Consider the following 21,237-nt stretch of genomic DNA (forward strand, 5'->3'; position numbering starts at 1 on the left):
CATCTCAAATACTTCCGTCATCTTGAGACAGGGTGAATCATTGCAATTCATAAACTATAGTGCCTATAGAGAAGGGGTGCCCATGCCAGTTCAATTACCTGGACATTCCTTCAACCAAAATGCCATAGGCCCAGCTCAGACAATATCTAAGTCACACTTGGCCACTTACCCTCTCAGCGTGTCCAATGCTAGTATCGCAGTTCTGAGCTCACTGAACGAAGGGCCCAAATCCCTGAGGCTCCTTCCCCACAGGTGGAGTCTCTGGGGTCCCATTGCCACTGTCTCAGGAGGGTTGTTCATGGGCTGGGAAGACCCCTCAATAACCATGGCTGCTCTCCCACCATCGTCTCTCTGCTCCCATCTCTGAAACTGGCGGAGAAGCCAGCCCAGAGAGGTTCCAGAAAGCCAAAGTTCCCTGCCGCTGAAGCTCATTGCCATGTGTCTCTCTAGGGGTGAGGAATCTGAACCAAGTGAGAAAGAAACACAGGAAAAGTCCATGAGGGGAGCTGGCTTTGCTGGCTCCCCAGGCTGCCCTGCAGGTCTTCTGACCCACGCAGCGCTCACAGATGTGCTCATCGCATTGTATTTCAGCATCTTCTCTCCGGAAGGTCTGCGTGCTCTGCGTCTCACTCCTTTTTCTAGTGCCCCGTGCCCTTCTCCACCCAGGTGAGCCTCCGGGTGCGGCAAGGCCTGGGCAAGCACCCCCAGCTTTCCCGGACCAGCCTTGCTCGGGGCTCTGCTTGCCCCAGACGTCTCCTCGGCCTGTGGCCCTCATCCCTGGGTCCTGCATCGTGGCTAGTTGGGCACATATCTGATTTGTCTCCTCTTCCAAACCCCTTTGAGTTTGTACCTGCAGAGCCTGGCCTGGCGCCTCCCTCCACCAAGGGGCACTCCGTGTGGATTTAATGACCAGGCAGGCTCATTCCCACAAGGCTGCAAATACCTGATTACAACTTCACACATCATGCCTTCCAGAGGCATGTCCTGTAACTGGAATCAAAGCCTCAGGCTTTGTCCTTCTCATATGAGCGTTTTGGGCCCAGAGCCACAGGAGCTTGTGACACAAGCACCCACTCCTGACCTTGAGGCCAACATCTCAGCAGCTCCCCCTCTTAGCCAGCATCACTGTCCTCTTCCTCAGTGTCACCATCACACGGGACTTTTAGGAACCAGAGCCTTCACATTTTCTTTCATTTCAGATTCTCATCCAAAACAGACAGATGGGGCCAGAAGAGTTTTGTTCATGGCACAGCTGAAGAAACTGAAACTCAGAGGTTTCAGATGCACCCAGAAGCGGATCTACCATGAAACTAATACCACTTAAGCTCCAGGGCCCTGGAGGGCCCCCATCCTGTGTTCACATGGTCAGATGATATGGGTAATTTTGGTAGAACACTATGGCTAATCGGCAATCAATGATGACTTCTCTAGTGTCCATTTGGGGATCCAAGGGTCCCTCAAAGCCAGTGAGTGATGGCTCCATTCAGTCTGGGATTGGTGAGACATGTGTGCTGTGCACCGAACAGTTGGCACTACGATGTAGCCACACCCCCGTGAGGAAACGGCTACAGGCATATGACCACCATTGGGCCAAGTCCTTGGCTTTGGGACACGAAGTTACAGGGCCAGAAGTTGTATCACAGCACAGTTATGGCCTGAGGTTCCTGCACTAGAGATGTGTGGGTGTGTGTGGGTGGGTGGGTGTGGAAGAGAAATCGGGCTGGAGAATGTGTGGAGCCAGAATCTAGCCTGTAAAATTATGAGAAGAAATGTTATTTTATTTGTTTGTTTGTTTTTTGTCTTTTCTAGGGCCCCACCCACGGCATATGGAGGTTCCCAGGCTAGGGTCTAATTGGAGCTGTAGCTGCTGGCCTACCCCACAGCCACAGCAACAGGGGATCCGAGCTGGGTCTGTGACCTACACTACAGCTCACAGCAACGCTGGATCCTTAACCCACCGAGCAAGGCCAGGGATGGAACCCGCAACCTCATGGTTCCTAGTCGGATTCATTAACCACTGAGCCACGACGGGAACTCCTGAGAAGAAATGTTAAAAAAAAAAATTAATAATAATGAAAAGGCATTACAGAGGTGTGTCAGACAGATCATGTGATGTCTGCGGTATTTCAATTTTTTCCTGAATTTGTCATTTGTGGCAATTTCAGCATTCTAAATAATCACATTTGCACCTAATTTTGTATTCACAGTTGTGTGGTGTTTTCCGTAACGAGCTCCCTCCAAATGGTCTAAGCTTCAGGTCCTGCAAACCCAGGTCCGTCCCAGGGACTGGCCCCAGGTCACACTGTGGAAGCTGAGCGGGGCCAGGAACCAGGCCTTCTGGATTCTGGCCCAGCCTCTTCCCACCACCGTCCCTTGCCTCGGAGATATCAGACAATGTGTGATTTCTGTGTGTGTGCAGCACTCTGCACACACAGGGTCCTTAGAGAGGCCACCACCCCGAAGAGACTATTGTCCGTGGTGAAGGGGAGATGGAGGCCTGGGCGAGGAAAGTCCTCTTCCTGAGAAATGGGGCCTTGTCACCACAGGCCTGACCTGCTGGTCCACTTGGTGCCACCTGAGTCCCCTTCATACCCACTCTGTGGGACAACGCTCCCCCCAACACAGGAACAGAGCCACCAGCACAGACGATGGCGATGGCCCTCGAAGCCTAGGGGTCGAGGAAGACACCAGGAAACTCCTCTAGCCACGCTGAGCTGGGAGACAAAGTTGCACGGGGGTGGAGTTGTGTGTGGGGTTGCAAAGGGAAGCAGGGACATTGCATGAGGACAGTGGGGGGAGCGGTACCCGTCCAACAGCCACAGACTGGGCGAGGGGGTGGGCGGCACCTTAGAGCCCAGCTCACTGACCTCACCTCATAGCCATGGGCACTCTCTGCACCACCAGGCAGGTGCTACCTCTTCCTGGCTAAATGCTTCCAGGAACAAGGAGCACCCTACTCACCCTGAAGTTCACCCGATTGTTACTCTCGGTGTCAGGGTCACAGTGGTCTCTTTACTGAACCCAGTCTGCCTTAGCCCTTGGAGTGAACAGGGCCTGCCCGCTGAGGGCTTTTCAAATGTCTGAGAACAGCCATCCCAGCTCCCCCAACCCCCGCCCCCACTCGCCTCTTGCCAGGCTAAATATCACCGTTCCGTCAGCCTCTCCTTTTCCAACGGAATTTCCAGACCCTTCCCTCTCTTGGTGTCCCCTTTGCAATGTGAACAACATCTCCCTTAAAAACAGAATGGACCCAACCCTCCAGATGAGATCTGGGCAGCTCTGAGGACAGAACTTGGTAGGTTCCCACCCAAGATTTGATCGTCTCTTTGGGGCGGACACGCCAAAAAGCTGGGCCTCTTTTCCCATGAACTGCTGCCCATCCGGACCCTGATGTGGGTTATTGGGGGGGGGGTGGGCATGACTAGACTCACTGTGTGTTGAGCTCTGGGAGAGGAGACGCTGCCTAATGGGTGGCAGGCAGCACTTACACCCAGTGAGTGAGACTCTGTACAAGCCCAGGGGTCTCAGCTCAGCCCCAGGAAGGGTGCCAGATCTCAGCTGAGACTTCAGGGATGGGGGAAAGGAGGCCCACTTTCAGGCCTCATGGCACTGAAAGCCTAGCATCTCGACCCCACATGCTCTTACTTATCCAGCCCAGCTGAAAAGCAGAAAGATCCAAGACCGCCTTTTCCAAGAGTCTCCTGAAAAGGAAATGGGTGATAGGCAAAAGCTGAGTTATGGTCAGATAGGTCTGGAGCACACTGGAATAACCCGAGGTAGATGGGCGTCTTTTATCGCAAGGACCTGCCAGAGCCTTTAAAACACTGCTGGGTAGTGGGAGCCTCCAAGCCGTGGATACCGTTGGAGGTACAACAGCCTGTTTCCCACCTCTCCTGCTCTCAACCTCTGTCCTTTCACTGGTCATTGCCCAGCCTCGACTCCGAGGAAGCACCAGTTGTGGGGTTATTGAGACTTTCAGCAAGTTCAGGCCCGACCCCCGTGCAGGGGGCTCCCAGTGTCCCTGGAAGTGCTAACGCGGGTCCCCGCCTGGGGACACTTGCTCTTACGGGGAAGGGGGCTGAAGGCCATCAACTGCAAGCATCTACTTGTGTCTACTTGGGTCGCCCTTACAGGGAAGGGGGCTGGAGGCCATCTACTTGTGTCACAGGGGAGGGAACAGTGGCCGTGCTGCTGAAGGACATCAGGCCACACGGCCTGAGGGTCAGGAGCTGCGCACAGTGCCCTCCTGGCCCAGGTCCTGCCGTCCTCTGTCTCAGACCCGCTGGCTGAGCAGCCCTGCTCACCACTCCATCCCCGGCAGCCACAGGGCTGGGTTAGAAGACTTTTAAGATCCCACTGAGGGCTGAGAGTCAGTGAGTCTATGAAGACAGCGGCATAGAAAGAAAGGCATGGTCAGGGAAAACCAGGATATGAGTGGACTTGGGTGATGGGACCAGCCTGAGAAGTCAAAGCTGGATGGAAACGGATGCGGCAGGTATCGGGAGAAGGCGCCCCGTAGGGGTTTTATAAACCTGGCTCTGTGTGCGCCCATTTGAGATAGCCACACGCCTGGCACGAAGTGGTTCAGGGCTGTGTCTTCCAAGACTCCTTGGTTAGAACCTTGGGGCTGAACTGAATTGGCCAATAGTTTGTCTGAATCAGCCAAAGTTGTTTCTTCTCTTGGCAAATAATAACCAGAGCAATGGAATCCTAATAATAATTATTATAAGAATCAAGTATTTGCTGTGGGTCCAGCACTATGCTAAGTATTTTAGATGCGTAATCTCAGTTAACCCTCAAAACAACCTATAAGGCGGGTATGTATCATTGTTATCATCCCTGTTTTACGGATAAGGAAACTGAATCAAAGGGAAATTCACACAGCTGGGAAGCATCAGATGGCCTAGCCTTGAGCCAGGACTAGGTGGTCTGACTGCAGAGTCTTTTTTTGTCTTGGTTGCCATTAGTGGTGGTTGGTCATATTTTTGCTGTCGTGTTTTTACAAAGGTGTTCGTATGGAGTTCCCGTCGTGGCGCAGTGGTTAACGAATCTGACTAGGAACCATGAGGTTGCAGGTTCGGTCCCTGCCCTTGCTCAGTGTGTTAACGATCCGGCGTTGCCGTGAGCTGTGGTGTAGGTTGCAGACGCGGCTCGGATCCCGCGTTGCTGTGGCTCTGGTGTAGGCCGGTGGCTATGGCTCCGATTAGACCCCTAGCCTGGGAACCTCCATATGCCGCAGGAGCGGCCCAAGAAATAGCTACAAAGACCAAAAAAAAAAAAAAAAGGTGTTCCTATGGAAAATTTCAAAAATATCACAAGTAGTGAGAAGAGTATAATGATCTGCCATGCCCCCATCCTCTAGGGCCAACGGTTTGTTGATGTGTGGCCAATTTTGTCTTATCTGTATTTCCTACCAACCCCACTTTCCATCACCCAGGATTTTTTTTTTTTTTTTTTAATGGCTGTTCCCACGGCATATGGAGGTTCCCAGGCTAAGAGTCCAATCAGAGCTGCAGCTGCCAGCCTACACCACAGCCACAGCAATGCAGGATCTGAGCCCTGTCTGTGACCTAAACCACAGCTCGTGGCAACGCCAGATCCTTAACCCACAGATTCGAGGCCAGGGATCAAACTCTCGTCCTCATGGACATGTTCTTCTCACATCAGATTCGCATCTGCTGAGCCACAATGGGAACTCCTCATCCAGGATTGTTTTTGAAGCAAATCTCACGCATTATATACATTTATCTATAGATTTTTTAGTGTGCATCTCTAAAAGATAAAGCTGAATCCTCATTTTCAATCCCTACACTTTATGCCATCCTGACCAAGAAGAAGCTTAGACCAGGCACAACCCCCCTGCCTCCCCCAACATTCACACCTGCTGGGCTCCCAGCCAGCCAGTATCCCAAATGGCTGAGCTCATGGGGAAGCCTGTCCCAAAGCCCTCACCTCATGGCCTGGCCAAACAGCTTCCCTGAGCCTCCTCAGAGGGTCTTACTGCAGCTGAAGCCCTGCCGCCAGTGCAGCTCCTCTGGAGACGGGGAACACCAGGTCTTCTGCCTGAGGGGGTTGTTGCCACAAGGATGACAGTCTGGACCAACTCTGGCCATGCCTCTCACCCCAGTTCCTATTTCAGGGTGATTCAGGGTGCTCTCCTCTGCCTTTGAGGGAATGGCCTCCCACCCTGTTCAGTCTAAGAGCAAGAGGTACGGGAAAGATGAAATCGAAGCACAGGGAATCAGAGATTCACGGTGCCCATCATGAACTGTGAGGGTCATGTCTCACTTTCCTCATCTGTAAAATGGGAGCACAGCATCTCCCTTGCAGTGTGGTTGTGGATGTCCAAAGAGAGGGGTGAGTTAATTTCCCCCCCAGTTATCTGGCTACAGGAAGGTGCAGTACCCAACATGGCCAGCAGGTGTTGCCAAAAGACTAGCTCCTGGAACCTTGGGGTAGGGGTGGGGTGGGGTGAGGTAGGGTGGCTGCTGCTCCATCGAGAAGATGATGTTTCCATGCTAGATCCGGTCGGACATGGGGGCAGTGGAAGAAAGTTCAGCCTGTGATATTTCTCTTAGAAAAGTCAGTCTGGGTCTGGCTCTACTCAAAGGTTAAAAAGTGGCACTGTCTAGGCTTCAAAGCATGCTCACAGGAAGACCTCACAGTGAGACAGGCATCAATTCCCCCACTTCACAGATGAGGGGATTGGGGCTGCGGGAAGCAAGTGACCTGCTAAAGGTTAAGCAGTCTCTAAATTACAGAGCTCAGATTCTAGCACAAGTCTTCTGCTTCCATATTCTAGGTGCTCAGTGCGGCACAGATTCAGAGGCCAAGGCTTTGAGGGGAGCTGAGACTGGCTGGAAAAATCTAGAAGGTATGGTTGCTCCCAAAACCCCTGGCCTGTGATATGCTGTCATCTGGGGCTCAGATTCCACTGCACAGCAAGGGGGTGAACTAGAGCAAAGGTTCCCAATTCAGCTATACAACTGCAGGCGCACACACACACCATGGGGACAGGGAGACAGAGAGAGATCCCAGGCTACAGAAGCAGGTAATTTGAGTGGACACAGCTCAGCACGGGTCTCAGGACTGGCATTTGGAAAACACAGGACCAGAAGATTGTCTCTGGGTTTATGTTCCGCAGTTTCATCAGCAGTTTCCACCTAAGCCCATCAAAATACCTAACACAGTGCCTGGCACATACGTGATATGCAAATATTTAATACCTGTTTTGCTGGATTATATTGAAAAGCATGCAGTCAATCACCCACAGCAGTGAAAACTTTGGTTGACATTGCTTCATTCCACAGTTAAAAACCCACATTGCTAGCCTATATGGCAAAAGAATCTGAAAGAGTGTGTGTGTGTGTGTGTGTGTGTACGTATGTGTGTGTAACTAAATCACTTTACTATATACCTGAAATTAATGCAGCACTGTAAATCAACTCAACTTCAAATTTAAACAACCGCATTGCTAGCCTATATGAGAAAAGACACTGAAAAGGTATATCTGTGTGCGTATGTACATGTGTATAACTGAATCACTTTACTATATACCTAAAATTAACACAGCATTGTAAATCAACTAAACATCAAATAAAAAAAAAAGCATCGCTAGCCTACATGGGAGAAGAATCTGAAAAAAAAAGTGTGTGTGTGTGTGTGTATATATATATATGTATATAGTGTATATGTGTATAAATGAATCACTTTACTGTACACCTGAAATTAACACAACATCGTAAATCAACTCTAGTTCAATTTTAAAAAACCCGCATTGCACTTCCATAGAGCTTTATGGCTACAGCTCTTGTTTATACACATGATCTCATTCAATCTCTTTAATGAGTCAGGATTGTGGTCCCCATTTTACAGGTGAGAAAACTAAGGTTCAGAGACACTAAGGGGCTTGCCCGGTGCTGCCCAGCCAGTCAGTGGCAGAGCCGAGCTCCAACCCCAAGTCTGTGCTGCCCCACCTCCAGCGCCTCTTCGGCTGCACTGTTCCTGCTTCGGAGCGTTTTCACCACGTGGTTTGAGAGGAGGAAAAACAGCAGACCTTGAAGAGAGTGATTCTTCCAGAAGTCCCTGAGAGGGCAGTTTGAAAGCCCAGAAGCCTGCCTCCTCCTCCCCTACCCCCCCTTGCTGGGCGAAGGGCGTAACTCTGCTCCACGGAGGAGTCGTCCCACTGCCTTCGCTGTGGTCCAGGCCCCTGCGGACACCTCCACTCCCAGGCCCCTGTGCAGGGAATCTGGTTATCCACCTGCCCTAGTGCCAGGGGCCAGCCGGCCGCAGGCTGCTCCACCGCAGAGCTGAGATGCTCCACCCCAGGGCTGCCCCAACCTGACCCCGTGCCTCACGGGTGAAGCTGGGTTCTGGACTCAGTCCCTGCCTGGCTGCGTCTGTCCCTGTGGCCTCAGCATCCTCTGAGAAGTACTGGGAGGGATGACCCAGCCCCATTCTCAGCTGAGGGGGTGGAGGTCCAGAGAGCAGCGGGCAGGGAGGCAGCAGGGAGCGGCCAGGTCCACGAGGCCAGCCTCTTGCACCCTCTGCGCGGTCCCATCCTCCCTGCTGCCTGGTCTGTCCAGGTCCTCCCCAGTTCCAACACACACATACTCTCACACACCCTCTCACACGCGCAGCACATGCACAAGAAAGTTTCTCCATAAACCCTGCCTGGCCCCAGTGTGGTAGCCAGAGACTCCTCACCACTGGTCTCAAGGGGACCAGGGAGTCCTCGGCCCAGCTGGCAGAGGACCAGGGGTGGGGCCGCCCCAGGGTGGGCCAGGCCAAGTCCACATCGTGGCCCAAATGGTGCGAAGGAGGGTCTGGGGCTGAGGGTGGACTCGGGGGCCTCTGCCTGGCCCTGGACAGTGTCCTAAGAAGCACGCACCAGACAGTAAAGCATTAAGGACAAGGTGGGTGGTGAGAATGCCTGGAGGGGTCCCGGGAAAGGCAACAGCAAGGTGTCCTCACTGGGAGAAGCTTCCAGAGCCGCCAGTCACTGAGGACTGGTCGCAGGCAGGAACGCCACGAGTTAGACTCCGTGTGGGGAGACGGAGGCTGGGCGGGAGACTTGCCCACAGTCCTGGAGTTCATGGCTGGCCAGGTCAGGGCTTAAATCCAGGTTGGCTGATTCCAAAGCCTATGATCTTAACTGTGATGCCAGGGATAAAATGCCAGCTATCATTGGGATGGGCCCCTCATAGCCCTGTCCCCATTCATGCTCCGTGAGCACACATAGATACCCAGCCACATGCCCAGACTGTGACACCCCACAGCTCTCCCTGTCCCCGGAGGAGTTGGGCGGGCGGGGGGTAGGTCCATCCATTCCTCTGGTCAGCCAGTCATGGGCTCAGTCAACAAACATTTACTGAGCACATACTATGGGCCATGGATGGCCTAGGCACTGGGCATCAGATACCACTGCTCCCCCCCTGGTGCTGGCAGGCCATGGAGACAGACAGGAAGGGATGGTCAGAATCCCAGAAGATGTGGGTCCCCAGGGGTCCTGGGAGGAGGGGTCGGGAAGGTCCTGAGAGTAGCTGAGGCCTGGGGGTGGTGGGGGGCACCCCACTCAAGCTCGGGGCGGGCATCTAAGGACTGAGGAGGCTCCCTGATGCCGTGATTCACTGTGGCACGAGCATACGGTCTGAGGCCAGGAGACCTGAAATATTTACATGGGGCAGGGGCCACTCTGTGCCCATGCGGTCGTTGGGCATGACTCTGTTACTGACTGATAGGCCTTTCAGGAAACAAAGATCCCAGGAGAATTCAACACGCTCCTGGCTCTGGGCCAAGCCAGCCTCATCTCCTTTGCTTTGTCAAGTGTGTCTTTTTGTCTGCCTTCATCACTTGTTGGGAGCTTCTGTTTTTAACTGCTAGGAGGGAGGGAGTGTGTGTGTGTGTGTGTGTGTGTGTGTGTGTGTGTGTACACGTGCACCCACATCCAGCCTCCCTGAGCACAGCTCCCCTGGGGGCAGGAGGGAACAAGCTAGAGGTCCCCCTTCCCCCTTCCCCCTTCCCAGAGTCCCTTGACTTTGAAGCCAACTCGTCAAATGTTTGTCTTGTGTTTGCTTCTCCCAAAGCCAAGTCCAGAGACGACGAAGGCCGTCTCATCGTCACACACAGGCCAAGGGCAAAGCTGGCAGGGAGGCCAGCGTCCACCTCCTCCAGCACAGACAGCACTGAGCTGCAGGGGAGATGCTGGGCCTCCAACAGCTGCTGAGCCTGGAACTTGCCCTCTTCCAACCTCCCTCTGCCACCTCACCTGGGGAATTCCTCTTGGTGACACCAAGGAAGCCCTTCAGGGAAGCGACAGTGAGTTTCCTGAAAGGAGAACCAAGTTTAAGAGCTGTGGAGACATCAGAGGTCCCGTCGTGGCTCAGTGGAAAATGAATCTGACACACATCCATAAGGACACAGGTTTGATCCCTGGCCTTGCTCAGTGGGTTAAGAATCTGGTGCTGCCAAGAGCTGTGGTGTAGGTCGCAGATGCGGCTCGGATCCCACGGCATTGCTGTGGCTCTGGCGTAGGCCGGCAGCTGCAATTCCAACTTGACCCCTAGCCTGGGAACCTTCACACGCTGCTGGTGCAGCCCTAAAAAGACAAAAAAAAAAAAAAAAGAAAAAAGAAAAAAAAGGAAAAAAGAAAAAAAAAAAAAGCTGTGGAGACAGCAGCAGCCAGGAGCGCCTGGGAGCCTGGGGGTGGGGGACGTCACTCAGGGTCAGATGGGACAGGTGGCCCCACAGGTCTCCAATCAAGCAGCTGAATTAGAGCCCAGAGCGTCCACCCCAGATGCAACGGGTTCTGGTGACTTCCAGGCCCGAGGCCCGTCCATACCTGGGGGAAAACCCTTGTCTTGGTCTCCTGCGGCCACTCCCCTAGACCCCCGACCAAGGATAGGGCTGAGGTCTTGCCACCAAGGTCCCAAGTCCTAAAGAGGATTTTGTTCCAAGCCCTCAATCACTCAAGCGCCAACCGCATCGAGTTGTCTCCGGTGTGAGAGGGGGCACTGAGGCCAAGCGGAGGGTTTCTTCCAAGGCTGGGTCACTCAGGCACCACCCTGGCTTGCCACCCCTCCCCCCCCCCCAGCCCCGGCTCCCCGCTGCCCTCCCAAGGCCTTTGACCACCGGGGCGACTGTGGCCCTGGCTCCGAGGCCCAGGCCCGATCCATCTTGCCAGCTAGAGACTCAGGGTTGACCACAGGACAAAGCTGCGTGGCCACAGCATTGGCCTCTGGTCTCTCCTGACTGGGTGTCTGTCAGGCAGAGGGTGAGGAATGGGCGCCTGGTAAGGAGCAGGTCATCGAGGCCCTGCTGAATTGCAGTTCAGAGCTCAGCTGCCTGGGGCCGTGGGATCAACAGGGAAGCCATTCATCTCTCCAGCAGGGCTGAGCACAGGAGGGCCTGGGGGAAGGCTCAGCACCCCCTCTACCCTGGGCCCCTCCGCAGCTAAGCTCCCCAACCTTCTCCCCCTCCTCATCAGCCCAAGGAACCCCCTCCCTTGATGAGGAAGGACCCGTGGGGATGGGTTCTCGGGGGGGCCCCCTCCTTGCCCACCTCTCTCTGGTCCTGCTCATGACGTCGATGAGCTCAAAGGCAGAGGCTTCAAGGTTACCCCGAGCCCCGGGGAAGATGGTCAGACCACATACGCTCTCGGCCTTCCAGAAGGAGTGAGGGCTCAAGACGCTACAGCCAAGAAGTACCCCAGAGCAGGGCGAGTGATACAGCTGAGGCGTGTGCAAACAGAATGAGAAGAGCTCAGGGCTTTCCTGGGAAACCAGGGCACCTGGCAGGCCAGGAAGCCCCTCCTCCCAGCAAAGGGCCCCCAGCCCTCAGACAGAGTGGAAAACACGTTTGAAAAGAACTTGGAGTAAGACACATGCTCCTTCTCGTGGCGATAGGGGGCATTGCACTCCTCAGACTAAGACTGTTACTCTTGGCCAATGTAAAGTAATTTATCCAGTCACTTCCCAGCCTTGGTTGTTATTTGTGACTTAATTTATGGGTATGAATTGTGGAAAATCCCAAAGTGAAGTGAAATTTCGGTAGCCCCTAGTCCATGTGACCTTCATGCAGAGAGAAAGGGAAGTGTTCATGAAGGCTGTGAATGTCACGTGGGTCCGTGGTTTCCAGCACTGGCTGCTCTCTCAGGAGCTGGTTAGGTATCAGCTGACATGGGTGCACCCCAAGGTTAATATTCACTAGTTCTGAAGGGGATTCTGGGTAGCTGGTGGTTTGAACAGCACCCCAAGTGCTCCGGGGTGATAGATGGGACCCAGTGGAGCCTCATGATTCGCAACGATGGAGGGCTTGCAGCAGAGGCAGAGGCAGAAGTGACTCACCCAGGCCCATTTGGGTGCCCAGGGCAGCTGGAGTTCCCCTCTGGGTTGGAAGGCTCGAGGCCTGTGTATGGAACCTTCTAGAAACGTGACTCCTCTCCATGGCTCGTTCTTCTCCCAAGGTGAGCAGCAGACTTGAAACACCCTTCTTCCTGTTTGCCATGCTGCTACACCCAAGAAATTTCAGGAGCTCTCCTCGCGTCCTGAAAGTCCCCTTGGCTGGACCTGCTCCATTCCCGTTCATTTCTCCCACTTTTGTGGGCGGCTCCAGTGTCTAGTGCATGCAAATACTGAATTCTATCTAGGGGTTTGGCCTGTCCGTTTTATTTGTCATCGGTGAGCCCATCTGGGGCAGTGCGTCACAGAGACTTTGGCCCTGACTTATCAGAGTCCAGCTCTCCCCGCTCTATCTCCCTGGAACGTCTCCTTCCAACCTGCAGGGTCAGTGAGAAGAACTCGGGAATGGGGCCAGAGACCTGGGTTGTAGCTCTGGCTCCGAAAGACTGGCTGTGTCACCTGGACAAGTCACTGCCTTTCCCAAGGCCTCAGTCTCCCTTCCTAAAAATTGATTGTCTATTTTGCTCTCTGAGGGTCTTCAGTGCGCAAGCCTTGTGATCCTGTGAGGGTGTGGGGGCCGTGGATTAGGACAAAGAATTCAGTTCTTATGCTGCCCTCCCTGCCTCTGGTCCCCAAATGCACCCTTCCCTTCCTTTATAAACTCCCATAACTGGTTGCTGTTTGGGGTTTCCCTGTCAATAACCCCTCCTTCCCTTGAGGCTTTCAGACCCAGCTGAGGAAACTGGACACTAGGTGGCGCCATGATCCCACCATCCCCAGCAGGGAAGGGCGGCAGAAGGAAGATGGGCTCCTAACTGGCAGGAAGTGCCCGAGGGGAGTGTGCTGTGTGCCAGGGGCCACAGGCATTAGGAAGCAGGCACTGGTGGGAGGGCCAGCCCGACACCACCATGGGATGAGGTTGTCCTGGGTTGTCTGGAATGGACAGGGACTGGAGGAAGTAGTTAACAAAGGCCCACTGTCGCTGTCCACTCTCTGGCCCCAGCCCTGGCATTAACAAGCCAGCACCCAAACAGGAGGATGAGAGGTGGTCTGGCTGAGGTCCACTGGCCCCGAGAGTGGAAAGGGTGTGGCTAGAGCCCAGCACCAGGGTCAGGAGGGGGACAGGGAAAGCGCCTGGGCTGAGGTCTGCCCCTCATCAACCCAGGGCCCCCAGACCCCCATCCTGGCCGGCTGGTGCATTTGGGGATATGGAAGAGCATGTTATGTGGCCATGAACAGCTACAGCTTGGGCAGCCCAGGGCGCCTGGGCAGCCACTCCCAGCGGAGAGCTCTGACAGCAGCCCCCAGGGCCTGGGCTGAGGGCCAGCAGCTCCAGCAGACCCAACAGCTTTGAACCCGTGACCTTCTCTGGCATTCAGAAGGCTGGCTGGCCTCTGTCCCTGGGGCTCCTGGCAGCTCAGAGGGTGAGGAGAGGCCTGCGGATGGTGGGACTCAATGCCTATTCTGGCATTAATAGGCGTGGGCACCTGAGCGAATAATCCAGAAACAATGGATGGGGCTGTATTTACTCCAGTGTGGAGGCGTGAGTGGTGGCAGTTACAGGACAGAAGGAGGCTGGCTTTATTATCTGCACGGGGTGTGAGGAGGTGGTGCCCACCCAGGGGTCCCGGGAGCCTGGAGCATCCTTCAGCCCGAAGGCCTGGCAGTGCTGAGGGCCAAGGTCCTCGGCCCAGGGAAGGCTTCCCACGCGGCCCCGCTGCGATGGGGGCACAGCCGACTCTGAAAAGACAAAGGCAGGACCAGGAGACCTTCCTTCCGTCCCTCATGCCTCCTGCCTTTCTCTGGGGCATCTCTGTCCCCCTCCTTGGCCACACCCACGACAGCAGGCGCTTGGCCATCATTTAAAAACACATGAGGGTGACAGATGCCTGGCTGGTGGAGGGGAGACCCTACCGTCCTTCCCAGCCCTGTCCCAAGCCCTTCCCTACTACTGTCCCACAGCCATCCCCCCTCCACTTGCCTGCCCCCTGCAAACCTACCTCTCATTACAGCTCGTCTTCATTAATAGGCCTGGGATGGAGGAAAGAAGACAGGAGAGAGGGCGTGGGGGACAGTGAGTCCAGGGGTCCTGAGGTTAGGGACCCTCTTCACAGGCCTCAGAGACCCACTCCTCAGCCTGCGCCCCCTCTGCCACCCCACCCCACCCACCTCCATCCGTCACCTAGGCAGACACTCACCGGTGCTTCTTGCCCCCGCAGCGGAGTCGTTTGCCTTAAAGAGAGAAAGGAGGTTAACTTTCCAAAGAAAGTCCTCTCCGCCCTTGAGGACTCAGCTCTAACCTCCTGCCATCGCCACAGTGTATCTGGCTTGGAGACCACAGTTGACTGTCTCTCTCTTTATGTGGGGCTAGAGCCTAAGTATTCAGGAGCCCAAGTCGGTCTGTTGGTCAGTCAACAAACATTTGCTGCAGGGGCTGCGTGTGGGTGCATTGAGAGTGGTGCCGCGCCCAAGCCAGCATAAGGTAAGGCAAGGACTCCATTTTCCCCAGAGTACCCCTGCCCACTTTCTTGACTGCTGTGTCTCTGGCTGCCAGCAGTGCTGGGTGTGTGGAAGCTGCTCAGTCAGCTCTTAGAGAAGAAGGGCAGTAAGTCCGGAGCCAAGATCCCTGCTCACGCCCCTCTGCCTCCCACACCTGTGTGCTCGACCACGGCACAGCGCTGCCCTCAACCACGGCACAGCGCCACCACCAAGGAGCCTCCAGGGGAATCTGGGAGACTGGCCACGACTGCAGGCTGGAGCACCACCACCCATGGACCTGTTACATCCCAGACACAGAGGTGTATTTGCTATATTCTGTCTTCTTTTCACTGGTGTGCATCTGTGTGTGTTTCTTCTGGTTGCACCAAAACAAGTCCACGAACATTTATTAAGTCCCTGCTGTGTGTTCACTGGGGCTGGGGGTCAGGTAAGGACCCCTTTTTCCCCAGAACACCCCCTGCCCACTTTCCTGCCTGCTGTGTCTTTGGCTGCCAGCCCTTAGGTGGCAAGCAGGATCCTTCCCATTTAACAGATGAGCAAACTGAGATCCAGGGAGTAGGGGATCCACAGTAAACTTGCAGGAGGCCGGGCCTCCAGCTCCCAGGCACATGTGCCTTCTGGAAGCAGGTGGCAGGGGGTAGGGGTGGGACTGGTGGTGGCGCACACCCCACCCCAGTGCAGCTGAACCTATTCTGCTTCCAACGGGGCTATCTATCAGGTGGGTCTGGTTTTTCATCTGAAAATGGGGACATTGGAGACCATCCCTCAGTGTTGCTGAAAGGGTTCAATGGGCCAAGATGTAGCTCAAACTAAGAAAGTACTCAAGTCTGGAGGAGAGGGTGTCCCACAGAGGCTTGTTCCCTCTCTCTCCTCCATCCCCTGGTACACAGGAGCCTCCCAGGGCCAGCGCAATGGGCCCACCCATCTTGCAGCTCCCTGGCTCCACTAGAGGGCGCCCTCAAGGAGCGGGAACCCCACTGTCTACCAGGGTCTCCGGCAGTTCCCATGTCTTGTGTGGGAGAAGGGAGCTGCTTCCGGAATCTGGGAAGGGGGTGAGAGGCTCTCCCCACCCCCACCTGGGCAGCCAGTGTCCTCTGGGACTTTGAGAAGAGAGGTACCCCATCAGCACCCCCCTTCCAGCACGAAGGCCCCACTTACTGAGGATGATGATGAGCCCCACGATGAAGGCCAGGGCCGCGAAGATCAGGCCCCCATTGCGGACTGTCTCATAGTCTGAGGAAGGAGAGGGCAAGGAGGTGACCCCAGCAGGCCTCCCAGCAGCCCACCCGCAGCAGCCCCACAGGAACTGGGGGAGGTGAGGGCACAGGGCTGGGAGAGGCCAGGACCTGGGGACGTGGGGGGCACTGAGGAGTAGGGGGAGGATGGGCCTGCCAGGCTTACCGTAGTAAAATGGGTCCACGTCCCCCTTGGGGCTGCCGCCTGGGGAGAGAGCCAGAGGTGGAGGGTCACAGACAGGGTGTGATTCTGCCACAGAGACAGTTCAGCCCCGTCCTTCCCATCCCAGCACCCCCAGGAGTCTAAGGGGGTGGGGGTGGCATGAAGAGGGATCCCAGGAGGAGGGCTGGTGGCTCCGCCAATGCCACCGCCATGGGGGGAATCTGCCCTAGGCGGCTCTGACAGTCAGCTAGGGGACCCAGCCCTGAGGATCCAAAGGGACCCACGCTGCCTGCAGGGGCCTCTGGCACCTCTTGGAGGGGCTGGTTCTCTCCTCTCCTGGCCTCATACAAAAGTAAGAAATGCCAGCAGAGGCATCACCCATAAGACTCACCAGCAACATGCCTCCCTGTGGCTGATCGACTGCAAGGGACTTCACAAGTATTTGTGAAATGAACGAATGAAAGAATAAGTAGAACTGTGACATTCACTGAACAGAAGGAGGACACTGGGGCCCAGTTTGGAGACTTGTCTAAAGTCCCAACGGCATTTGGAGGCAGAACTGGGTCTTGAACCCATGTTTCTAGATTCTTCTCTCCTATGCCTCTATCCTCGGGGTAAGTATATTTATTTCAGAAACATTAAGATATTGTGCTTCCCATGTGCCAGGCTGAGGCTCACAAAGCATTAGCTCATTTAACCATCCTAACGACCCTACGATGCATTACTACGATTCCAGTGTAATCATGAGAAGATGGAGACACAGAGGGGTTAAGCAACTCACCCAGAGTCACACAGCTAGAAGAGTAGAGCTGGGACTTGGATCCAGGCAATAGGTCGTTAACAATCTAGGTGCTTAACCCCTTTGCATGCTCCCTCTTGAAATGTCAAGACTAAGTGGTTGGACCCAGTCTCCAGCCCTGTAAACTGAGCACACTTGCCATTGGGCAGCTGGAGGGCACCTGGCCTGGGCTTTTCTTCCAAGGCTAGGGGTGGCCTGTCTTCCCTGCTTGGCCTGAGCCCCTTCTTGGCTCTAGAGAAGCAGTGTTAAGGTCAAAGGAATGCACCAGTTGGCACCCCCCCAGGCTGTGCTGAACTGTGCCCTGGGCGGTGGGAGGCCTCGGGGCCCGTAAGCCCAGCTGTCCTGGCCACACACTGCCTGTGCCAGGAGGGAATGGGCTCAGAGGGGTCAGCTCCTGGGTCTGAAGGGCCTGAGGCCACGGGGAGGCTATCAGGGGCCCAGACACCTGTCCCCAGGCAGAAGGCCTCCAAGGTTGTCTTTCCAGATTCAGTTCAGGTCTTGTTCAAGGTCACAAGGGGCCTTTAATGTCAGAGCCAGGACCAGACTCACAGGTCCTCTCAACACACCAGCAAACCGCCTCCTCCCTGACCACCTCACCTGGAGCCACCAGATGAGCCCGCCTCTCCCAAAGCCCTCATCGTTTCTAGATCTGCCTCAAAGACCACAACCAACAGAGGCCCCGCTGGACCCCAGGCCTGATCACCCTTGTTTGCAGGATCCCTTCTGGGCATGTGTTTTAAACTCGGGGATTCTCACCCCAAAGCCAGCCTGAGAAGGCGGACCCGACAGGCCTGCCCCCCGTCACCTTGACCCCGACCTGTTTCCTATTCTGAGCTCAGATAATCCCGAAAATACGTTGAACCAGGACAGACGTGAGCCAGAAAGTCAAGGCACTACCCCCACCCCAACCAGCTCCAAAGGGCACCCAGTGTTCCGCCACGCGCCAGGCAAGCTGTACTTCTTGGGCGCGTGGATGCGAAGGCAAATCCTCTTTGAAAAGCATGTTTTCTTAGGAGGCACAGGGTGGGGAAGGGGTGCTGGGTATTCTGGAAGGCAGGGGTGCCAGGAGACAGAAAAGGGAATCAGCTCACCCTCCAAAGTAGTCCAAGCAGAGGCTACCTCCTGCTTCACACACACACGTGCACACGCACGCACACACACACAGACACACACACTCACCATTGTCCGTCGACAACCCTGCCATTTCCCCCACAGACCGGGCTCGACCCCACTGCCCTCTTCCTGCTGCCTCTGCTGCGGGGAGAGTGCCTGGCCGTGGGGTGGCCGGGGATGGGGTGGGGGCATTAAACATTAACAGTGCCAGGTAATATTTACCCTGGTCACAAGAAAAGCCCTGGTGTGGATGGCGGGGCTCCCGCTGAGGCCGAGGAAGCGCAGGGGCAGGGAGGAGCCGGCCAGCCCTCCAGACCCTCCCAAAGGAAATTTCCAAAAAGAAGGGTCGGGACAGCTCAGCCGTGGTGTTCTCCCACCAGCTGGAGAAGTCACGCCCGGGCTGTGACAATGGGGACGTGGAGAGCTTCCTAGTATAGTCACTATATAGTCCCACTTGGGCGGCAAGGTCAGGGCTCCCATGGGGACCCCCAATCCCAGCACTGTGGAGACCACTGATGTGTCTTACCTGGTACTCCAGGCTTCCCCAAGCTGGTCCCCAGGAACCTGGCCCCTTTCCACCTCCCAGCCCACCTGAGCCCCCCATGCACGCTCTCACCCCCACACCCTCACTTCCCGGAGGGAATGCCTCTCCTCTGCTGTCTTCTTCATCCATCCAGGCCGCATGTAACAGCCCACACCTCGGTCAGAAAGGCTCTAATGACCCCTAACTCATCCCTCTTCCCCCGAGGCCTCTGGCACTTCCCTTCCGCAGCCGTGGAGCACAGCTGTCTAGATGCTGCTATGCCTTTTCCCACGTTAAACTCCTTCCCTATTTGGGGAGGAGCCGGGCCTTACCACAGGGAGAGGGTCTGGCTTTTAAGGTTTCCAAAGCATGTCCCTAACTATGTCCTCACACTGTGTTAGTTCCCCATTTTACAGATGAGGCCTCTGAGACAGAGAGGCTAGGGCCGTGGCTGGAGGTCACACAGCTAGTGAGAGGTGCGGTGGAGACGGACAGCCAGGCCCCTGGCTTCAGGAATCAGGAGGCCTCCTCCCCCGCTACTGGGGCCCCCTTCGCCTTGGACAGCCCCGCACTGGGTACTCCGTGGGTGCTCGTGATCCTGGCTGAGTTCTAATTAATTGAATCAGCTTCCAAAAGACGGATGTTCGATGGTAGCCAAAGAGCCAATGTCAGCAGTCAGTGTCCACCAAGGGCAGGTTAGTCCTTTCAAAGGACTGCATCTCCTGGACTGTGGCAGGGATCAAGGTTTGAGTTCACTTCCTGGCTCCCCCGCTTGCTAAGTACATGTCCTCTGCCAAGTTACTTAACCTCTGTGTGCCTCAGTCTCCTCATCTGTAAAATGGGTTGTTGTGAGGAGAAAGTGAGATAGTGCAGTAACAGTCATGGCAGGGGGCCTGGCACATCCTAAGTGCCATTGTTGTTACTGTTATACACTGTCAGACCCCGAAAAGCCAACCACCCTCCAGCAAAATGAGCACGGGGGTGACAAGGAAAGAGAATGTCACGGCCTCAGACCAGGAGCCGTGACACCCACTCGGCTCTTCTACGTTCAGGGCCAAGTGATGACTATTCATGAAAATACAAGAGAGCTCACACTTGGTCGGGGGTGCACGTGTCAGGCTCTTGGATGCACGGTCCCTCTAACCCCCGCATCTTTGCCCCTTTGCACAGATAAAGAAACTGAGCTGGTCACGATTTCCTAGAGGTGGCCAGGGAAGTGCTGTGACCCCACCGGGCAGCATAGGAACACTGAGGGCAGGGAGGCTGAGGGACTTTTCTGAAACACCCAGTCAGTGACAAAACCAGGGCTGGAAAGCCAGACTCCCATGGCTGTGCTTCCAAAGCCACTGCCACTCTCCACACGACACTGCTGCCCCTTTTCACTCATTTTCTTGGTATCCTAGCATATTTTGTCTCTTTTTGTAAGCCATCATGGATTCTTTCTGAAATATAAAAATAGGTGGAAAGTAGATAGACAGGTAAGAGAGGTGATAGATAAATTGATAAATAGGCAGACAGAGAGGAGACGAGAGAAACAGGAAAAACAAGACAATAGCTGCATTTTTTAACTCTATGTGCCAGGCACTGTTCTGAGCACTTTACCAAAAGCACCGCATTTAATCATCACAACAACTCTACGAGGCAAAGAAAGGATTATTTTCATCCCATTTTACAGGTGATATATAAACTACAAACTGAAACTGAGCCCAGAGAAGTTCAATCACGTGCCCTAGGAAGTGGGGCATCCAAGGTCTGAACCCAGCAGTCCGGCTTTGGGTTCCTGCAGACAGACAGATGGATCAACACACAGACAGAAAAGGGGGCTTCCCAGCTTTTTGCAGCTCAGAGAGGCTGGGAGCCGAGATGGCAGCGGGCCCAGGACTTTGTACTGAGATGCCCTTGTTTATAGATCCTGCTTCTCCTCATTTCTGCTTTTCCTGCCTTTCTGGGGAGCTGGAGGTGCACTGGAAAGTGACAGGGCAGACACCTGTGTTAGAATCTGAGAAGGTGGGGGGACGGGGATCAGGGGACTCACCCAGGTACCACCTGTCCATGGCAGGAGCTGCTGGCTGTGTCCTCAGTGGAAGGAAAGTCGGGAGGTGCTGGTGACCAAGGGCCGGGATGGAAGGAGTGTCCTCGTGGCTCCACGCCCTGGCCAAGCCCACGGGCAGGAAGAGACAAAGCAGGAAGGAGGGGCCGCCTGCCTGAGGGCGGGCTGGGCCAAGATCCACGGGATCCACGTGAGAGTGGGGGGCACTCTCTGACCCCCGAGGGCATCTGAGGAAGGGGGAGCTGAGAGCCCCTCAAACAAACTGCAGCCCCCACCCTGGCCGCTGGCCCTTGACACACTCCCCCACCTCGGGGGTGGCGGGGAGAGATGCCACAGCCGGCAGCCTCCATGTGGCCCAGGGTACTTGCTAGGAGGGCACTAGCCAGAGCCAGCGGAATCAGAGCCCCAGCTTGCCACCTGCCCCCAGGCTGGTACCAGTGGAGGGAGACACTCAGGG

The 21,237-nt window shown here is 55.3% G+C and overlaps 1 protein-coding gene and 1 long non-coding RNA gene across 4 annotated transcripts; both read right to left on the minus strand.

The window, feature by feature from the left end:
* Nucleotides 1-1,757: 1,757 nt before the first annotated feature.
* On the minus strand, nt 1,758-13,399 carry LOC146399876 (uncharacterized). The gene is made up of 3 exons (XR_014815396.1): nt 11,560-13,399; nt 10,268-10,326; nt 1,758-2,037 (listed from the first exon to the last, which is right to left on the minus strand). It is a non-coding gene; the product is annotated as an uncharacterized LOC146399876 (long non-coding RNA).
* Nucleotides 13,400-13,946: 547 nt separating this feature from the next.
* FXYD2 (FXYD domain containing ion transport regulator 2) lies at nt 13,947-20,862 on the minus strand. Of its 3 annotated transcripts, none has more exons than XM_005656629.4 (6): nt 20,766-20,862; nt 16,299-16,337; nt 16,056-16,130; nt 14,597-14,630; nt 14,399-14,429; nt 13,947-14,138 (listed from the first exon to the last, which is right to left on the minus strand). In XM_005656629.4, exons 1-5 carry the CDS (start codon nt 20,782-20,784, stop codon nt 14,405-14,407), a joined length of 192 nt encoding a protein of 63 aa, XP_005656686.1. In that variant the 5' UTR covers nt 20,785-20,862; the 3' UTR covers nt 13,947-14,138; nt 14,399-14,404.
* Between the last annotated feature and the right edge of the window lie 375 nt (nt 20,863-21,237).

Source organism: Sus scrofa, chromosome 9 (assembly GCF_054392235.1).
Source record: "Sus scrofa isolate SSC_HxYL_T2T_F1_AM1 chromosome 9, Sscrofa_HxYL_maternal_Yorkshire_Landrace_v2.0, whole genome shotgun sequence".
Taxonomy (NCBI): domain Eukaryota; kingdom Metazoa; phylum Chordata; class Mammalia; order Artiodactyla; family Suidae; genus Sus; species Sus scrofa.